We start from the raw sequence: 21,157 nt of genomic DNA, 5'->3' as shown, positions 1-21,157 counted from the left end.
AGCGTCTCAGAGTAGGAGCGCTGATTTCGGATCAGTTTGGCCTTTTTTTTATTGTGGTGAATTAGAGGTGTAACCTGATCCTTGATCAGCACTTCTCAGATCCTTTGTGAATACTGGCCATGGACTTTGTCTGTCTTCCACTTTCTCTCTCTCTCTCTCTCTTTCTCCCTCTCTCTCTCTCTTTCTCTCTCTGGTACAGTACTTTCTTACCCTTCTAAAACAATTTAGTTTCATTCCACAGTTGTGTTCCAGACGAAGGAGATCCAGCTCCAGTTCCGTCCCCCTTAATCCCGTCACCATTGGTCCAATCAGCTGTGAGTATTATGCCTCTACCAACAACAACATGGCTGCCAATCATGTGGACAGTGTTGATGATGCTATAGGAAACACACACACACACACACGCGCGCACACGCACGCACGCGCGCGCACGCACGCACGCACGCACGCACGCACGCACACACACACACACACACACACACACACACACACACCACACACACACACACACACACACACACACACACATAAAGGTAACAGTTTCTCTCTGTTTGACTTCCAGGGACTTGGAGTCTGGACTGAGCTTTGGGAGGTACTGCAGTGAGCCGTATCTGATTCATTGTCCTTATACTTTTTAATGTACTTTTTCACATATCTCTCTGGTTGTGTTTTGTGACTATTGTACAGTCATGGCCAAAAGTTTTGAGAATGACACAAATATTAATTTTCACAAAGTCTGCTGCCTCAGTCAGTGTCTTTAGATATTTTTGTCAGATGTTACTATGGAATACTGAAGTATAGTTACAAGCATTTCATAAGTGTCAAAGGCTTTTATTGACAGTTACATGAAGTTGATGCAAAGAGTCAATATTTGCAGTGTTGACCCTTCTTTTTCAAGACCTCTGCAATCCGCCCTGGCATGCTGTCAATTAACTTCTGGGCCACATCCTGACTGATGGCAACCCATTCTTGCATAATCAATGCTTGGAGTTTGTCATAATTTGTGGGTTTTTGTTTGTCCACCCACCTCTTGAGGATTGACCACAAGTTCTCAATGGGATTAAGGTCTGGGGAGTTTCCTGGCCATGGACCCAAAATATCGATGCTTTGTTCCCCGAGCCACTTAATTATCACTTTTCCCTTATGGCAAGGTGCTCCATCATGCTGGAAAAGGCATTGTTCGTCACCAAACTGTTCCTGGATGGTTGGGACAAGTTGCTCTCGGAGGATGTGTTGGTACCATTCTTTATTCATGGCTGTGTTCTTAGGCAAAATTGTGAGTGAGCCCACTCCCTTGGCTGAGAAGCAAACCCACACATGAATGGTCTCAGGATGCTTTACTGTTGGCATGACACAGTCTTGATGTGTCATGTGTCCCTGTAGCTCAGTTGGTAGAGCAGATGGTAGAGCATGGTGTTTGCAACACCAGGGTTGTGGGTTCGATTCCCACGGGGGGCCAGTACAGAAAAAAAATAAAATAAAGAAATGTATGCATTCACTACTGTAAGTCGCTCTGGATAAGAGCGTCTGCTAAATGACTAAAATGTAAATGTAAAATGTTGATGGTAGCGCTCAAATTGTCTTCTCCGGACAAGCTTTTTTCCGGATGCCCCAGACAATCGGAAAGGGGATTCATCAGAGAAAATGACTTTACCCCAGTCCTCAGCAGTCCAATCCCTGTACCTTTTGCAGAATATCAGTCTGTCCCTGATGTTTTTCCTGGAGAGAAGTGGCTTCTTTGCTGCCCTTCTTGACACCAGGCCATCCTCCAAAAGTCTTTGCCTCACTGTGCGTGCAGATGCACTCTCACCTGCCTGCTGCCATTCCTGAGCAAGCTCTGTACTGGTGGTGCCCCGATCCCGCAGCTGAATCAACTTTAGGAGACTGTCCTGGCGCTTGCTGGACTTTCTTGGGCGCCCTGAAGACTTCTTCACAACAATTGAACTGCTCTCCTTGAAGTTCTTGATGATCTGATGAATGGTTGATTTAGGTGCAATCTTACTGGCCACAATATCCTTGCCTGTGAAGCCCTTTTTGTGCAAAGCAATGATGACGGCACGTGTTTCCTTGCAGGTAACCATGGGTGACAGAGGAAGAACAGTGATTCCAAGCACCACCCTCCTTTTGAAGCTTCCAGTCTGTTATTCGAACTCAATCAGCATGACAGAGTGATCTCCAGCCTTGTCCTCGTCAACACTCACACCTGTGTTAACGAGAGAATCGCTGACATGATGTGAGCTGGTCCTTTTGTGGCAGGGCTGAAATGCAGTGGAAATGTTTTTGGGGGATTCAGTTCATTTGCATGGCAAAGAGGGACTTTGCAATTAATTGCAATTCATCTGATCACTCTTCATAACATCCTGGAGTATATGCAAATTGCCATCATACAAACTGAGGCAGCAGACTGTGAAAATTAATATTTGTGTCATTCTCAAAACTTTTGGCCACGACTGACTGTATATTGTCTTTGTGTTTAATTGTTGCAGTAAGTATCCATTCCCAGACATTCAGCTGTCTTAGAGGTGTTTACCTTTTTCTGCAGCCTTAAAGGCCCAGTGCATTCAAAATTCTGTTGTTCCTAATTTTTGTTTCATATTGTACAACAGCTCATTAAACCAGCACTGTTAAAGTATGAACAAATTGTATCACTGTTATTTCCTGATAGTTGGTGGTTGAAAATACAATCTACACAGGACCTTCTAATCAGCAGGTTTGCATGGGTGGGAGTTTTGGTTTTCCATGGTGACATCACCATACGGTAAATTGGTTAATAGACCAATAACAAAGAGAATTCCAAACCTCTCTGTCAATAAGTTAGCTTTCAGTTTTCCCATCTCCACTCAGACCACTCCCAGACAGTCCTAGCAAAATTCTTGCTTGAGAAATGAATGGAAGACTATTATAGTAAGTTGCTTAATTGTTACCTAGAAATGATTTGATATTGATATAAAAACAGCTGCATTGGTACTTTAAAACCACAGCCTTAATTTTTTTTTAGATCATTGCTTTGAAGCTGTTTTAAAAAAAAAAAATTATGGTGATTTGATAGATGTGTATCCTTCTATTATTTGTGTGATATATTGATTATTATAAACTGGGTGATTCAAGCCCTGAATGCTGATTGGCTGAAAGCCGTAGTCTGTCAGACAATAAACCATGGGTTTGAAAAAATATTACTTTTAACTCTTCTAATTACGTTGGTAACCAGTTTATAATAGCAATAACACACCTTGAGGGTGTGTGGTACATGGCCAATATTCCACGGCTAAGGGCTGTATCCAGACACTCCCTGTTGCGTCGTGCATAAGAACAGCCCTCAGCCGTGCTATAATGGCCGTATACCAAACCCCCTCGGGCCTTAATGCTTAATTAATTACAGTCTCTTTGGTTTTGATGGTTTGTTAAGGTGGGTTAATGTGTTGATTTTATTTCATGTTTATTTTTTGACTTAATTGAACTTTTAACAATTATTGATTTATTTGAACCTTCATTTTGAACCAGATTATTGACTTTGATTTTGAGTGAACGTTGAAAAACATTCTGTAAAACTAACTTAAGACAAATAAAATAATCTTAAAATCACTGGCCATTGCACCTGTTTAAGTGACTGAGAACAGAAATTGAAGGGGAGAATGTAATTAAAGCTTGTGTGTAATTGGGGCACAGCTAATAAATGTGGTTAAATAATAATGTATTTTTGTTGTGTAATCTGAGTAATTGTTTTATGTTGATTAAAAATGTAGATGTATTTAATTTTACAATTCTATTTAACTATGCATGTTTCTTGTGATGTAGCCTATATTGTAGCCTATATTGTGATGTATTTCATTGATGAAGATTAATATATATATACAGTACCAGTCAAACATTTGGACACACCTACTCATTCAAGGGTTTTTCTTCATTTTGATTATTTTCTACATTGTATAATAATAGTGAAGACATCAAAACTATGATATAACACATATGGAATCATGTAGTAACCAAAAAAGTGTTAAACTAATTGTATATTTTAGATTCTTCAAAGTAGCCACCCTTTGCCTTGATGAATGCTTTGCACACTCTTGGCATTCTCTCAATCAGTTTCATGAGGTAGTCACCTGGGATGCATTACAATCTAACAGGTGTGCCTTGTAAAAAGTTAATTTGTGGAATTTATTTTCTTTATGCGTTTGAGACAATCAGTTGTGTTGTGACAAGGTAGGGGTAGTATATAGAAGATAGGCCTATTTGGTAAAGACCAAGTCTTATATACAGTTGAAGTCGGAAGTTTACATACACCTTAGCCAAATACATTTAAACTCAGTTTCACAATTCCTGACATTTAATCCTAGTAAATATTCCCTGTTTAAGGTCAGTTAGGATCACCACTTTATTTTAAGAATGTGAATGTCAGAATAATAGTAGAGAGATTTATTACAGCTTTTATTTCTTTCATCACATTCCCAGTGGGTCAGAAGTTTACATACACTCAATTAGTATTTGGTAGCATTGCCTTTATATTGTTTAACTTGGGTGAAACGTGTCGGGTAACCTTTCACAAGCTTCCCACAATAAGTTGTGAAATTTTGGCCGAATCCTCCTGACAGAGCTGGTGTAACTGAGTCAGGTTTGTAGGCCTCCTTGCTCGCACATGCTTTTTCAGTTCTGCCCACACATTTTCTATAGAATTGAGGTCAGGGCTTTGTGATGGCCACTCCAATACCTTGACTTCGTTGTCCTTAAGCAATTTTGCCACAACTTTGGAAGTATGCTTGGGGTCATTGTCCATTTGGAAGACCCATTTGCGACCAAGCTTTAACTTCCTGACTGATGTCTTGAGATGTTGCTTCAATATATCCACATAATGTTCCTTCACGATGCCATGCATTTTGTGAAGTGCACCAGTCCCCCCTGCAGCAAAGCACCCCCAAAAAATGATGCTGCCACCCCTGTGCTTCACGGTTGGGATGGTGTTCTTCGGCTTACAAGCCTCCCCCTTTTTCCTCCAAACATAACGATGGTCATTATGGCCAAACAGTTCTATTTTTGTTTCATCAGACCAGAGGACATTTCTCCAAAAAGTACGATCTTTGTCCCCATGTGCAGTTGCATAATGTAATCTGTCTTTTTTTATGGCGGTTTTGGATCAGTGGCTTTTTCCTTGCTGAGCGGCCTTTCAGGTTATGTTGATATAGGACTCGTTTTACTGTGGATATAGATACTTTTCTACCTGTTCCCTCCAGCATCTTCACAAGGTCCTTTGCTGTTGTTGTTCTGGGATTGATTTGCACTTTTCGCACCAAAGTACATTCATCTCTAGAAGACAGAACGCATCTCCTTCCTGGGCGGTATGACGGCTGCGTGGTCCCATGGTGTTTATACTTGCGTACTATTGTTTGTACAGATGAACGTGGTACCTTCAGGCATTTGGAAATTGCTCCCAAGGATGAACCAGACTTGTGGAGGTCTACAATTGTTTTTCTGAGGTCTTGGCTGATTTCTTTAGATTTTCCCATGATGTCAAGCAAAGAGGCACTGAGTTTGAAGGTAGGTCTTGAAATACATCCACAGGTACACCTCCAATGGACTCAAATTATGTCAGTTAGCCTATCAGAAGCTTCTAAAGCCATGACATCATTTCCCGGAATTTTCCAAGCTGTTTAAAGGCACAGTCAATTTAGTGTATGTAAACTTCCGACCCACTGGAATTGTGATACAGTGAATTATAAGTGAAATAATCTGTCTGTAAACAATTGTTGGAAAAATTACTGTCATGCACAAAGTAGATGTCCCAACCGACTTGCCAAAACTATAGTTTGCTAACAAGAAATTTGTGGACTGTATATATATATATATATATATAATATATACAGTGTATACACTTTTATATTTCTTTATTATTCTTTTTAAACGCCTGCTTTCAACGGGGAACAAATGTATTACTTATTAAATGCACATTTCTGAGAATGAGGGAAGGGAGGGACTGACTTTCACACTCCACCCACACGACGAGGAGGCAGTTCTGTTGATACCGAAAGCGACACGTTACTATTGGTTTCTGCAGAAAGAAACCATAAAACGAATGTCATTTTCCGTAGAATGATGTAGCCACAGTACGTTTTTATCATTTTAAGCCAATTGATTTGGTATTTAGTCGAGATAATTCGAGACAGTTAATCCTGTGAATGGACATTTATTCGTTAAGTGAAACAGCAGCAGAGACAAACGATTTGAGAAAGCATCAAATTTGAAGGTAGGTTGCTAACCCTTTTAACATGTATGACAATAAAATGACTTTTTTTCGTTAATTTAGGCTACTGTCTGAATTGCATTGGCTGTAAGAATGGACCTACCACTATCCTTGCATTTGACGCGAATGGTTGTGTGCGCATTCTGCATGGTGCACTAATGTTACAGTAGCCTACAAGCTACAATAATACTAGACTATTTGTTTATTTAGTCTGTTTGTGGTAAGTTATGTGCGCTAGTGTGAGGATTAAGTTTGGATTCGATTTAACACTTGATTTATCAATGGATTGTTACTACGAAACGGTCAAGTAAAATGTCGCAGTGAACAAAGAAAATGTCATCCTTGCAGTGAACACTGGAGGGGGAGCAAATTGAACAACTCTTCATTGAAATGAATCATTTAGTTCCATTAGTCGACATTAAAACGTGTACAATGCTTCCGAGACTCGCTTGAACTGTCCATTCGAGTAGTCCTAAAAGCATAGTTGATTTGGTTGAGAATATGAGGCTACTGCAGGCTACATTCTCCAGTGCACTCCAAGACATTGATATTCAGCAACCGATCAAAGTTTGCCGCCATTTCAAAAGCCCGGGCTCTCAAATCTTCACTTCCGTCGACTGGAAATCTGGTAAGGGGAAATAATAAAAGTGAACAACTGATATGAAATTACACTTCATTAGGTTTTAAGTAGTTGCTGTAATTACATTAAAATGTTTACATTACATTAAATCACAGAAGTAAATAATATGTCTCTGCCTATCCAGATAAATGTCATGAGTAATCCAATTTATGCTTTATCTGTAATGTGATTGGATGGTGTGACGCAATTTCGTAGCTTCTTAGAGGCCAATTTGAGCATAGTATCACTGTGCAGGCGCCTCTCAAATTTTGTAACAATGAGTGCTCGGTATAGCTCTGCATTGATATTATTGGTTGATGCCAGGTGGGGGGCGTGAGGACCTCTATAAACACAAACTCACTTTCTTGACAACTTCCTTCACAACAGCTCTGCAAGGCGAAGCACAAGAAGTATGAATGCCCTGATTTCTGCAGAGGCCATATCACTGTAAATGCTGCAAGTCCAATGCAGACATCAGATTGACCTTCTATGCTTGATCTGAAAATGTGATTGGAGGCTCCATATGGAGGGTGTGACACAATTGTGGAGCCTCCAAAGGCACGTAGAGGCCAAATTGAGCTCTGTACCGCATTGCTGTGCGCCTCCCAAATTTTGTAACAATGCAGAGGGCTCCGTACAGCTCCGCATTGACATGATTGGTTGACGGTAGGTGGGGGCGGGAGATCCTGTATAAACACAAACAGACTTCCTTCATAGCAGCTCTGCTCAGCAGCAGCTCTGCTGCTCCGGGAAGAGCAAGAATTATGGATACTGCACTGCCAATGCAGAGGTCGGATTGACCATGCAGAGCCTTTTAAACATGTACCATATGCACAGCAGTGTTCTAGAATATCAGACCGTTGGCTTTCATAGGTTGTCTTTTTTAGGATTCTCACGTGGCTCAAACTATTTCTCCAACTGTCAACACATTTCGATAGAATAAAGGACTTGTACGTGGAGTTTGATGGGAATTTTGTTGAGGTGCGTGTTCTGGCATCGCATCCCCTTCTGATGGTGGTCTCAGTCTGTAGACTCCGAATATGTGGACGCTTTACGTTGTTTTGTCGCCCCATTCATTTTCAATGGAGGGAAGTGAAGCGGGGCGGAGGACCGTTGGGCGACGTGAACAGAGTGGGACCAAAGTTGGGGAAAGCTGAACTTTATGCAAATACTCTACGATATCGCGGCGCTATTGACCAATCGAAGCTCACTTTAGCATCCAGCAGTTACTGGATTGGCTATTGATAACTAGCAATACCTATCGTGCTTGCTAGCTACCACATTAGGGCGAAGCTAGCGAGGCGAAATACAAGTTCTAGTTAATCAAGACAGTTATGCATACATCTCACGTCAGGGTTCACGTTACAGTTACACGTTACAGTCTTAAATTTTGCAATTAAATTGACATCGGAACAAATAATGCTATGATCTGGCTATTGTGGACATCAGTCTGTGTTATGATCACCGACCCAGCTAATACTCTCATTGTGGAGGAGTGCTTTAATAGTTGTCGGGCTTTACTGTAGTCTACCACTGACAGTAATGTTTTTATGTTCATGGGGAATTTAAAGGTCCCGTGAACCAGACTGTGCATGCACTCTAAATGCTTTTTATTTATTGTGTTTGTCTTCAGATGTCCGCAAGAAAGTATAACTACAACAGGGTCAAAGCAGAGGTCAGTGCCAAACTGAAACGGTTGGAGTCAAAGAAGTTCAGACGATTTCAACTCCATCTGTGTAGGAAGATGGATGATAAGAGTGTTAAGATGATGGGAATGAAATGCATTGTGGCAGTACTGATGAAGAAATATGGAGAAATGGCCAGTCACATTGTGTCCTCACTTCTAAAAGACAGTAAATATCAGAGTAAACGGAGAGGAAGTCAACAAGGTGAGTATAGGCATTAATACTCAATAACGCAAATGTATGAGTTCGCACAGGAGTAAAGGAGGGATTTTGGGCTTAGTCTTGATTATAGTATTTACTCAGTAGCATTTATTTTCTTATAAAGATGTAAGCATAATTGTTTATGGAATGACATACCCGGTAAACTCCCCTCGCAATAAAATATCTGTGTTTGCATTGTATTACAACAGTGAATTTGATTACCTATATGCAGTGTTTTCTGTATTTTATGGACTTAATCTTGGTCCAAAAAAGGCCCCTAATCTCTCTCTCTAGTCAATGTTAAATGATTCACCAAAGATATACGCCTTTCCTCCATAGGCATTGAGAGCGAGGAGATTCTGACAATATCTCCCATCAAGGTAGAGATGGATGACCAACAGGTAATGGAGCATTTTTTAATGTTCTTTCCAGCTACAGGGATTCTGAACGTTCCTATAGATGTGTATGGGACATAGTTTTTTTTTCTTTTCATTGGCAGTGCCATTGATGCTTTCACCATTTTGAGCAGTCAACTGGGTGGGGCTTGGTATGGGTTAGGAGGGATCATAGAATTCCATTCAGGTCAGCAGGAGGGATCACAGAATTCCATTCAGGTCAGCAGGAGGGATCACAGAATTCCATTCAGGTTAGCAGGAGGGATCACAGAATTCCATTCAGGTTAGCAGGAGGGATCACAGAATTCCATTCAGGTTAGCAGGAGGGATCACAGAATTCCATTCAGGTTAGCAGGAGGGATCACAGAATTCCATGCAGGTCAGCAGGAGGGATCAGCCAATGAATTATACTGCTGTGTGAACATTCTGTAACTGTAGATGGCAGTAAATCACCAACCTTGTCTATGTATCTGTTTAGACTAAACACACTGCAGCACGGTATGCAGCTACACTCTAGAACAGTAGGTGGTGGTATGATCCTATTCAGTTTATTTATGAAGTGTCACTACACTCATAGAAGTAAAGAAAACCCACAATGGCTCTGGCCTTGTTGTCACAGAAGCGGCCATTGCTGAAGATAGAAGATGAGCTGTCTAGTACATCTCTATGGTATGGGGTGACGAGGCTAATATGTTATTGTTTCTTTCCCTACATACCCAATTTGATGGATGTGACACCTCTAAGGCCAACCACGCTGGAGGACCACTCGATGCAATGCCAAGTGGCGCTCGGTGTACAAACACAGCAACTAATGGAAGCAACGTTTATGCACCAATGCTAACTGGGTTTTCAGTTGGAAAGGACTTGAATTTAAATTCTACCACAAATATTTATGGTAAGAGAAGGTGTCAGGACTTTTGGGGCAAAACATGGGTGGATCACTGTTTTATAAATTGTATGCATCTTTGTAAGTTGCTCTTCTAACCTAGTTTATTGTGATGTTTATGAAATTTATTTTCTCTCTAGGCCCTGTGTACACTGGAGGGGATATGATTGACCAGCAGGTAATGAATGGGAATTCTTGTAGACAATCTTTATAAGATTATGGACTGTTGCCAGCATTAACTCTATATGTTATTGAAACACTGTATTTGAAATCTAAATGTCTGTTTTGTTAATTCCTGTAGATGCCAGTGTATGACCAGAGCGAGGAGAAACGGCGTAAGTCAAATTCAGTTGTTATCCCAGAGCAGAAAAACAGACTAATTTCACCCAAAATAACACATTTGTTGTTTTGTAGCTCTTTTTGAAGACATCATTCACATCAGAGACAAGATCAAATTATGCCAGAAGACGAAGTCTGAAAGCATTCAAGAGGGTATTGAAACCCAAAGCACATCAGTCCTTAACAAGGTCTACACAGAGTTGTACATTGTGACCTGTGATTCTACCAGCATCAATAAGGAACACGAGGTGTGGCAGGCTGAGACGGCACACCTCAAAGACTTCTCTGAGGCCTCCGTCATAAAATGCCAAGATATCTTCAAGCCTGCCGAAGACAAAACTATCAGATGTGTGATGACAAAGGGAATCGCTGGCATTGGGAAGACTGTGGCAGCTCAGAAGCTCAACTTGGACTGGGCAGTTGGAAAAGAGAATCAAGATCTAGATTTTCTATTCCTCCTACCTTTCCGGAAGCTGAATTTGATAAAACTCCCTCACAGTCTGCATGGACTTCTTCAGATCTTCTACCCTGAACTTAAAGATGTAAACGTTAGGAAGATTTATGATGAACATAAGATTTTGTTCATCCTTGACGGCCTGGATGAGAGCCAGCTGTCATTAGAGTTTGATGAAATTGATAACAGGCTGATATCTGATGTGTCTGAGTCTGCTTCACTGGACGTTTTGCTTACAAACCTCATCACTGGCCGTCTTCTCCCTGGGGCTCTCCTCTGGATAACCTCCCGTCCAGTAGCGGCCAATCAGATTCCTAGAGAGTATTGTCATCGAGTTACAGAGATCAGAGGGTTCAATGATGCTCAAAAGGACGAGTACTTCAGGAAACACATCAGAGATCCAGTGATGACCAGCCGCATCATCTCAGACATAAAAGCGACACGGAGCCTGTACATCATGTGCCATTTACCGGTGTTCTGCTGGATGGCGGTAACTGTGCTTCAGAATATACTGAGTAAAGACAACAAGAGCGGGCCAAAGCCTCGATCTTTGCCTACAACCCTCTCTGACATGTACATGCATTACATTAAGATCCAAACAATAATTAGTTTCGAAAAGCATGGACCAACACAGGGGAAACAACATCCTTTGATGTCAAACAAAGACATCATTTTGAAATTAGGAAAGCTAGCATATCAGAACCTGGAAAGTCAAAATGTGCTCTTTACAGAACAGGCCTTGGCAAACTGTGGTGTTAGTGTCATGGAAGCTGCTACATGCCCTGGCCTGTGTACAGAACTTGTAGAATTAGATCATGGCATGTATCCCACGAAAGTGTATTGTTTTGTACACTTGAGTGTTCAGGAGTTCTTTGCTGCTCTGTACGCATTTCATGAATTTGAAAATGGCAGGACTGACTCAGTGAAAGCCTTAATCAAAAAGAGGAAAGGTGGCACTTTGTTAGATTTTCTCAAAGGTGCTCTGGACACTGCATTAGATAGTAAAAATGGACACCTGGACCTTTTCACACGCTTCCTTTTCGGGATCTCTCACGACTCCAGCCAGGCCCTCCTTCAAGACATTCTGGGAAAAACAACCAGCAGTTCAGAATGCAACAAAAAGTTAATTGGCTATATCAAGATGTTGAAAAGGAAGGACCTCTCTCCAGAGAGATGCATCAACTTGATCCACTGTCTGCTTCAGCTGAAAGACCACACCATTCTACAGAATGACAACAACCAAGTCTCGCCTTCAGACACACAGCCAACTCCATTTCAGTGTTCTCTCCTGGCATATATGTTCATTATGTCAAAGAAGCCTGAAGAGTTTGACTTCAGGAATAACAAAACTTCTGAGGAAGCTTTTCGCAGACTGGCTCCTGCTTTGGTGTCTTGCACTAGAGCGTTGTAAGTATCACTCACTATTTGTGAAGCATGTTTATATCGCACAAGTAAATTTAAATTTTTTCACATACAATATAAATTGAAAAGTTGAATGGCAATTATGAACTCAATCTTTTTCAGACTCAACTTTTGTGACATCACAGCCCTGGAGTGTGAAACTGTAGCCTCGGTTCTTCAGTCTGAGAATTCCCATCTGACAGTCTTGGACCTGGGACACAACAACCTGGGCGATGAAGGGGTGATCCGCCTCTGCTGTGGGCTGCGGAACCCCAACTGCAAGGTGGAAACCCTGAATCTACGCCACAATCATGTGGGAGTTGGCGGTGTCAAGGCAATCTGTGAAGTGCTGACTTGTCCCACCTCAAAACTTCTGAACTTGGACCTCAGCAGCAATGACCTTGGGGACCCGGGGGCAGAGTTGCTTGCTTTTGCCCTCCACAAGCGTTGCAAGCTGCAAGCACTAAGGTATGTACGTCAGTACCAAATAAGACAATGACACATTTGAAGGGGTTCATCTGTGCTGATCACTGTGCTAACCTATGGATATAGATGGTTCTTCAATGTTCAATGTTTCTAGTTTTAATGGTGAAACAAATTTGTATGTTTTCCATAATTTTTCCTATTCTCATTTACAGGCTATCTGGCTGTTTGATCACATTGCCTGAGTCTGTCCTGGCCATAGCTTTGAGGTCAGAATCCTTCCACATGAAAGAGCTGGATCTGAGCTACAATCCCCTCAGAACCGTTGAATTGGATTTCCCGCTTCAGCTGAAGTGAGTTAGATTGAGTAAAAAGACAAACACGTCTCTGAATAAAATATTAATGAGTAGAGCTAAACATTGAGAGATTAGAACTTTAACAATTAAACTATTTTATTAAACTAATTCAACCTTCTAGATATGAGCCCTGTTACATGCTAGTGTTATGATACTGCATCCCCTGAGTAGTATGAGCATTTCTAGGCTTTCATTAATACCTCTTTATTTTGTGTGTTTTTCAGCATGGACCACGGAGGAGAGAGCAGGAATAAACCAGGTCTGCAGAAATGTGAGTAAATGTCCATTTATCATTCTCACCTTTATGAACACAGTGATTCACAGTGGTCTATGTAGAATATTTGACGTACGTACAGGAGGACTATGTACCAATTTATAATAGTGTCAAGTGTGATCGCAAAGCTTGTGTAGCAAGTAACTGAAACTTCTAATCTACACATTTCAGATGCCAGTGAGGTCACACTAGACCCCAGCACAGTAAATGGTTTCCTCTCCCTGTCTGAGGGGAACAGGAAGGTGACGCGCCAGAGGAAGGAGCAGTACTATCCCAGCACCCAAGAGAGGTTTAATAAATGCAACCAGGTGCTGTGCAAGGAGGGCCTCTGCGGGCGTCATTACCTGGAGGTTGAGTGTCTACACAACGTACATATAGGCATGGCCTACAAGCAATTAGAGCGGAAAGGAGCCGGTGACAATGTAATGCTAGGACGGAATGCTGTTTCTTGGATTTTGTACGCCTCAAAGGATAAGTTTCATGCCCAGCATAAAAAATGTATTCACAAGTTACGGCTCCCTGAAATCAAATCAAATGAGTCCTATAGAATAGGGGTGTTTCTGGACTGGCCGGCCGGCATCCTGTCCTTCTACAACATCTCCTCTGAGTCTGACAAACGGACCCACCTGTACGCATTCCACACCACATTCACTGAGCCCCTTTATCTTGGGCTTAGACTTCAATCCCCAACTGCAGCCATTTCTCTCAAATAGAGTAGACTACATCTAAGCATTGTCTTTCAGAAAGTAAATGTCCCAATGGGTGGGACAAGGGTTTTAGAAAAGTTTGTGGTCACACTTAGGTTTTAAGGTAATGAAGTATACTTGAGTACAGAATGGCCCGTGGGTTTACAATACTGTTATGTTGTATCTCTCCTTTATTTCTCTGAACAAAGAATGTACAATAATGTGATGTATACTGTATAGCCATAATAACGTCATTTTAAAAGAATGTCAGAAGCTGGCTAATGAAAGAACAACTTTTTCATGACTGTGCCTTCAGAAAGTATTCACACCCTTTGACTTTTTCCACATTTTGTTGTGTTACAAAGTGGGATTAAAATGGATTTAATTGTCAGCAATTTACAACAAAAAAAAACATGTCAGTGGTAGAAAAATTCTAACATTTATTACGAATGAAAAATAAAACACTATCTTGATTGATTAAATCTCTGGTCACCCCCAAAGCCAATTCCTCCTTCGGCCGCCTCTCCTTCCAGTTCTCTGCTGCCAATGACTGGAACGAACTACAAAAATCTCTAAAACTGGAAACACTTATCTCCCTCACTAGCTTTAAGCACCAGCTGTCAGAGCAGCTCACAGGTCACTGCACCTGTACATAGCCCATCTATAATTTAGCCCAAACAACTACCCCTTCCCCTACTGTATTTTTAATTGATTTATTTTGCTCCTTTGCGCCCCATTATTTCTACTTTGCACTTTCTTCCACTGCAAATCTACCGTTCCAGTGTTTTACTTGCTATATTGTATTTACTTCGCCACCATGTCCTTTTTGCCTTTACATCCCTTATCTCACCTCATTTGCTCACATTGTATATAGACTAATTTTTCTACTGTATTATTGACTGTATGTTTGTTTTATTCCATGTGTAACTCTGTTGTTGTATGTGTCAAACTGCTTTGCTTTATCTTGGCAAGATCGCAATTGTAAATGAGAACTTGTTCTCAACTTGCCTACCTGGTTAAATAAAGGTGAAATAAAAAAATAAGAGATATTCACTGCGTCAATACGTGTTAGAATCACCTTTAGCAGCGATTACAGCTGTGAGTCTTTGGGTAAGTCTAAGAGCTTTGCACACCTGGATTGTACAATATAGACCAATTATTATTTAAAAAAATTCTTCAAGCTCTGTCAAGTTGGTTGTTGATCATTTCTAGACAGCCATTTTCAAGTCTTCCCTCAGATTTTCATGCCGATTTAAGTCAAAACTGTAACTAGGACACTCAGGAACATTTAATGTCATCTTGGTAAGCAACTTCAGTGTAGATTTGTCCTTGTGTTTTAGGTTATTGTCATGCTGAAAGGTGAATTTGTCTCCCATTATCTTTTGGAAAGCAGACTGAACAAGGTTTTTCTCTAGGAGTTTGCCTGTGCTTAGCTGTATTCTATTTATTTTCATCCTAAAAACAATTCCCTAGTCCTTGCCGATGACAAGCATACCCATAACATGATGCAGCCACTACCATGCTTGAAAATATGGTAAGTGGTACTCAGTGTTGTGTTGGATTTTCCCCAAACACCGCTTTGTATTCAGGACAAGATGTTCAATTCTTTGCCACATTTTTTTGCAGTATTACTTCAATCAATCAACTTTATAAAGCCCTTTTTACATCATCTGATGTCACAAAGTGCTATACAGAAACCCAGCCTAAAACCCCAAACAGCAAGCAATGTAGATGTAGAAGTGCCTTGTTGCAAACTGGATGCATGTTTTGGAATATTTTTTTTCTCCGTACAGGCTTCCTTTTCACTCTGTCATTTAGGTTACTATTGTGGAGTAACTACAATGTTGCTGATCCATCCTCAGTTCTCATATCACAACCATTAAAATCTAATTGTTTTAAAATCACCATCAGCCTCATGGTGAAATCCCTGAGCAGTTTCCTCCTCTCCGGCAACTGAGTTAGGAAGGATGCCTGTATCTTTGTAGTGACTGGGTGTATTTATACACCATCCAAAGCCTAATTAATAACTTCACCATGCTCAAAGGGATATTCTGCTTTAAACAAAACAAATGTACACATCTACCAATCTGTGCCCTTCATTGCAACATTGAAAAAACCTCCCTGGTCTTTGTGGTTGAATCTGTGCTTGAAATTCACTACTCGATTGAGGAACCTTACATACAATTATATGTATGGGGTAGTCATAAAACAATCATGTTATCCACTATTATTGAACACTGAATGAGTCCTTGCAACTTTTTGTGATTTGTTCAGCACATTTTTACTCCTGAACTTATTTAGGCTCTATAAAAAAAGGGGTTGAATACTTACTGACTCAAGGCATTTCATTTTGAATTAATTTGTCAAAATATCTAAACTAAATTTCACTTTGACATTACAGTGTTGTGTGTAGATCAGCGACACAAAATCTCAATTTAATCAGGCTGTAACACAATTTTAAATTCAGGCTGTAACACAGCAAAATGTGGAAAAGGTAAACTGGTGTGAGTACTTTCTGAAGGCACTTTATGTAATGTGTCTATCTGTGTAATGTAATGTTTTTGCACCATGCACATTAGGGACGACAATGGAATTAAGTCTTACTTTTTTGTGATATCCCTGTCACGTTTCTTAATGTGTGTACTGTGTGTGTGGTCTTTTAACTGGCAAATAAAATCAACCAATTCATGTAATTGTTGTATGAATTTATTCAACGGCCAAACCTCGTAATACACCTCCCTTCTTCTACCTTGCTGTTGAACCCATCCTCCTCTCATACCTTGCTGTTGAACCCATCCTCCTCTCCTACCTTGCTGTTGAACCCATCCTCCTCTTTATTACAAAGCCAGTTGAAGCCAGTCCCTGCCCTGTTACAGGCATCATTTATGGATGTGTATATTACTAGAACATGATATTATATAGCTCCCTGTTTCCCACCATTACCACATGTCATTGGAATTGACTGAAGACTAAAGAATTGAATGTTAAATTAATTTCTTTTTTTTTACTAAGTTTCTAAATTAAGTAAAAGATTTTGTATTTTAAAATGTTGTTGAATTGTGATATCTAATTGTTTTCATGCATTTTGAGGTTTACTTTTGAAGGCCTCTACACCATGTAATGTTAGTACCAGGTAACAGGGGCGGTTCTGGGGGGGGGGCAGTGCCCCTGTGACAACAATTTTGGACCCCCTTGTGACCCCCCCTAAATGTGGAGTATGAAATAATTTTTACATAACTCATTTTTGCTATCGTTCTTTTTTTACATCTGTTATCAGATAGTGGCAACGCGGAACACTAATGATTATGAACATGGTCTTTTTCCTGCTAATGCCTGCAATGCAGTGAAGAAAACGATATGACAACAATAACGTCTAATGTAACTGGCCCATCTAACAGTACAACTGGCCCCAGCTTGGCCCCCCCAGTTGAAATGGTCTAGAACCGCCACTGCAAGGTAAGACATGGAAGAAATTTGAAATGTGTAACTCAAGACTTTTCTAACTGACAGTAGTACATGTCAGAATGAATACTAATAATAAGTCCACTTCCTTTTGGAGAATAGAATTGAACTAATGACCAACTGAATTGACCTACTTCTCACTTATAACAAGTTTTGTGTTTAATTCAAGGAGAGATTGGGTTTACACCTGGAGGTGTATCATCATGTGACTTCTGCCATGTAGCTGGAACACTGGCCTTTTCTCAATTGGAATTGCTCAACTCCTGTGTCCTCTCTCACCTCCTTTTGAAAAAGGTCAAAGGTGATCAAGGAGAGGCGGCAATTAGTTGGAACATGGATGAAAATGCACTTTCTGAAATGAGACTCCTTCTCCACATGGATTTAATAAATAGTTGCATTCCACAGGCTACAATCAACAGCTTGATCAACTCTACGCAAATGAGATGTGTTACGCTGCATGAGGCAAATGGTGGTCACACCAGATACTGACTGATTAACTGAGCCACACCCCTACTTTTTATTTAAGCTATCTGTGACCAACAGACGCATATCAGTCTTCCCATTCATGTAAAGTCCATTGATTAGAGCCTAATTAATTTATTTCAGTTGTCTGATTTCCTTATATGAACTGTAACTCAGTAAAATCTTTTAAATTGTTGCATTTTGCATTTATATTTTTGCTCAGTGTATTTAAAAATGCAACTATTTATGAAATCCATGTGGAGAATGAGTCTCATTTCAGCAAGTGCATTTTCGTCCATGTTCCCACTCATTGCCGCCTCTCCTCTTCAATGGCTGTGCGAAATTGCTGGATATTGGCGGGAACTGGAAGACGCTGTCATACTTGTCGACCCAGGGCATCCCAAACATGCTCAATGGGTGACATTTCTGGTGAGTATGTAAGCCATGGAAAAACTAGGACATTTTCAGCTTCCAGGAATTGTGTACAGATCCTTGCGACATGAGGCCATACATTATCATGCTGAAACATGAGGTGATGGCGGCGGATGAATGGCATTACAATGGGCCTCAGGATCTCATCATGGTGTCTCTGTGCATTCAAATTTCCATAGATAAAATGCAATTGTGTTCATTGTCCGTAGTTTATGTCAGCCCATACCATAACCCCACCGCCACCATGGAGCACTCTGTTCACAACATTGACATAAGCAGCCTGCTCGCCCCAAACGTCACCATACACACTGTCTGCCATCTGCCCAGTACAGTTGAAAACAGGATTCATCCATGAAGAGCACCCTTCTCCAGCACGCCAGTTGCAATCGAAGGTAAACATTTGCCCACTGAAGTCGGTCACGACGTCAAACTGAAGTCAGATCATGACCCTGGTGAGGAAGACGAGCATGCAGATGAGCTTCCCTGAGACGTTTTCTGACAGTTTGTGCAAAAGAATTTCAGTTGTGCAAACCCAGTTTCACCAGCCGTCCGGGTGGCTGGTCTCAGATGAGCCCGCAGGTGAAGAAGCCGGATGTGGTGTTCCTTGTCTGGCGTGGTTACACGTGGTCTGCGGTTGTGAGGCCGGTTGGACATACTGCCAAATTCTCTAAAACGACGTTGGAGGCAGCTTATGGTAGAGAAATTAACATTAAATTCTCTGGCAACAGCTCTGGTGGACATTCCTGCAGTCAGCATGTCAATTGCACGCTCCCTCAAAACTTAAGTATTCTGTGGCATTGTGTTGTGTGACAAAACTGCACATTTTAGTGGCCTTTTATTGTCCCCAGCACAAGGTGCACCTGTGTAATGATCATGCTGTTTAATCAGCTTCTTGATATGCCACACCTGTCAGGTGGATGGATTATCTTGGCAAAGGAGAAATGCTCACTAACAGGGATGTAAACAAATGTGTGTACAAAATTGGATTGAAATAAGCTTTTTGTGCCTGGAAAATGTCTGTGATCTTTTATTTCAGCTCATAAAACATGGGACCAGCACTTTACGTTTTTATTTTTGTTCAGTGTAGTATCCTCAAATAAATGTACAGTGGATTGAACTTAACCAATGTCTTATTGAGGATTTGAATGTGCTCTCTAGCAACTTCATATGTGCAAGGCTTCTTGGGGCCCAATGAACATACTAAGAAAACCAAACATGACTAGGTTATAATGACCTAAATACGAGAAACACCATCTGTGTTTACAACAAAACATCTGCAAAAAACTAACAACAAAAATAAGTGGAGACTTTTGTTGTTTATTAATTCTGACATGCACTGCTGTCAATTACAAAGGTATGGGAGTTACATTTCAAGTTGCTTCCATGTCTTATCTTGTGGCAACACTAGATGGTGTAGAGATCTTTGATAGAAACAATATTCAAAACAAAACCTCAAAATGCATGACAAAATAAGACAGTACAATTCAACAAAATAAAATCAATATTTAAAAATGCTAAATTAATGATTTAATCTATAAAAAAGCAAAAAACATTAAATTGTCTTCGGTCAGTTCCAATGACGATATCATATTCTAGTAATACACACATCAACAAAAATTATGCATGTAACAGTGCAGGGACTGGTTAAACTGGCTTCCGCCAAAGAATCGACCGGCATGAGGAATATGTTGTAAACTCCCACCAGCCATGCTTGCACCAAACCAATGCTTTTACATGCATGAGAGGGAGTGAACACGTGCACACCTCCGGGGAGGGGCAGAGAACCAAAACGCCGCCTTAAGCTCTCATATAGAGGGGACATTGTGACTTTGGGGGGGGGGGGGGGGTTATAACTCCCCCTTTTCATCTTTGCCATTCTTATCCCCCTTCACCTGGACGTTCGGGGCCCGTTTAACCCCCAGGTTTGGGCTTGGTTTTGGGCCATCCTCCTCGGTGACCTTTGACCCGGGACAGGGCTGCATGGACTGAACGATGTGCTGCAGTGTCCAGTGTTCCTCCTGCAGCGTGTGGTCGTCAAGGGTAAACTGACCCTGTTTGGTCCGGATCAGCTTCCTCACGTGGGCACACGATGAGAGCGCTTTTCCCAGGTCATCCACCAAGCTTCTGATATAAAATCCACCACCGCATTCAACATCAAGAGTGAAGAGGGGGGGAGTGAAGTCCTGCAGAGACAGGTTATACACTGTGACCGGCCGTGCAGGTTTGGCTTCCACCTCGTGGCCTTGCTTCAGCAGGACAGACAGACGCTTGCCATCCTTCTTCAGTGCAGAGTACAGTGGAGGAACCTGCATGATATCCCCAGTGAACTGCTTCAACTTCTCCTCAAAGGCTTCCCTGGTAATGTGATCATAGAGCTTCTCATGAACCACATTTCCTGTGGCGTCAAGGGTGTCTGTTGCTTTTCCCAACTCTCCAACAGCCATGTATTTCTTTGAACCAGCAAGCATAGTACTAAGCATCTTTGTTCCATTTCCAATCCCAACAACGAGCACACCAGAGGCTGCGCTGTCCAGAGTCCCGCCATGCCCCATTTTCAGAGCTTGCTTCTTCCTTTTTCTGGGATTAGGATCTTTCACACCGGCCTCTTTAAGGAGTGCCTCTTTTAATGAGTTTAAAACATCAGCAGACGTAGGTCCTTCCTTTTTATAAATGGCAAAAAGTCCATTTAAAGATTGTAGTTTTGATAAAGAATGTTTAGGCACAGCTACGCCAGTTACACTACCAGCCATGCTTGCTTTCCAAAACAATGAGGCGCGAGTTGATGACGAAATTTTAACTGAAAACACTTCCGTTTACAAATGCGTCATCATCGATGACTACCAGAAATGT

General features: G+C 41.2%; 3 protein-coding genes across 3 annotated transcripts in view; 2 read left to right on the top strand and 1 right to left on the bottom strand.

The window, feature by feature from the left end:
* LOC106606352 (scavenger receptor cysteine-rich domain-containing group B protein) overlaps positions 1 to 3,582 on the top strand; it is a 30,307-nt gene extending 26,725 nt beyond the window's left edge. Inside the window, exons 13-14 of the mRNA XM_045719805.2 lie at positions 242 to 314; positions 563 to 3,582. Of these exons, the coding sequence (XP_045575761.1) occupies positions 242 to 314; positions 563 to 582 (93 nt within the window). The 3' untranslated portion in view covers positions 583 to 3,582. The remainder of the gene's footprint in view (positions 1 to 241; positions 315 to 562) is intronic.
* A 2,408-nt stretch (positions 3,583 to 5,990) lies between these two features.
* On the top strand, positions 5,991 to 14,994 carry LOC106606343 (NACHT, LRR and PYD domains-containing protein 3). The gene is made up of 11 exons (XM_014202497.3): positions 5,991 to 6,235; positions 8,485 to 8,740; positions 9,077 to 9,138; positions 9,877 to 10,027; positions 10,159 to 10,196; positions 10,320 to 10,353; positions 10,433 to 12,218; positions 12,336 to 12,680; positions 12,851 to 12,988; positions 13,216 to 13,262; positions 13,437 to 14,994. Exons 2-11 carry the CDS (start codon positions 8,485 to 8,487, stop codon positions 13,976 to 13,978), a joined length of 3,399 nt encoding a protein of 1,132 aa, XP_014057972.2. The 5' UTR covers positions 5,991 to 6,235; the 3' UTR covers positions 13,979 to 14,994.
* A 4,610-nt stretch (positions 14,995 to 19,604) lies between these two features.
* On the bottom strand, positions 19,605 to 21,142 carry LOC106606348 (pseudouridylate synthase TRUB1). Its single transcript, XM_045719802.2, has one exon. The coding sequence runs from the start codon at positions 21,055 to 21,057 to the stop codon at positions 20,155 to 20,157; it is 903 nt and encodes a 300-aa protein (XP_045575758.1). The 5' UTR covers positions 21,058 to 21,142; the 3' UTR covers positions 19,605 to 20,154.
* Positions 21,143 to 21,157: the final 15 nt, after the last annotated feature.

Source organism: Salmo salar, chromosome 06, assembly GCF_965601325.2.
Source record: "Salmo salar chromosome 06, fSalSal1, whole genome shotgun sequence".
Taxonomy (NCBI): domain Eukaryota; kingdom Metazoa; phylum Chordata; class Actinopteri; order Salmoniformes; family Salmonidae; genus Salmo; species Salmo salar.
The sequence above is the reverse complement of the archived record's forward strand: the minus strand, read 5'-3'. Positions and strand labels throughout refer to the sequence as shown.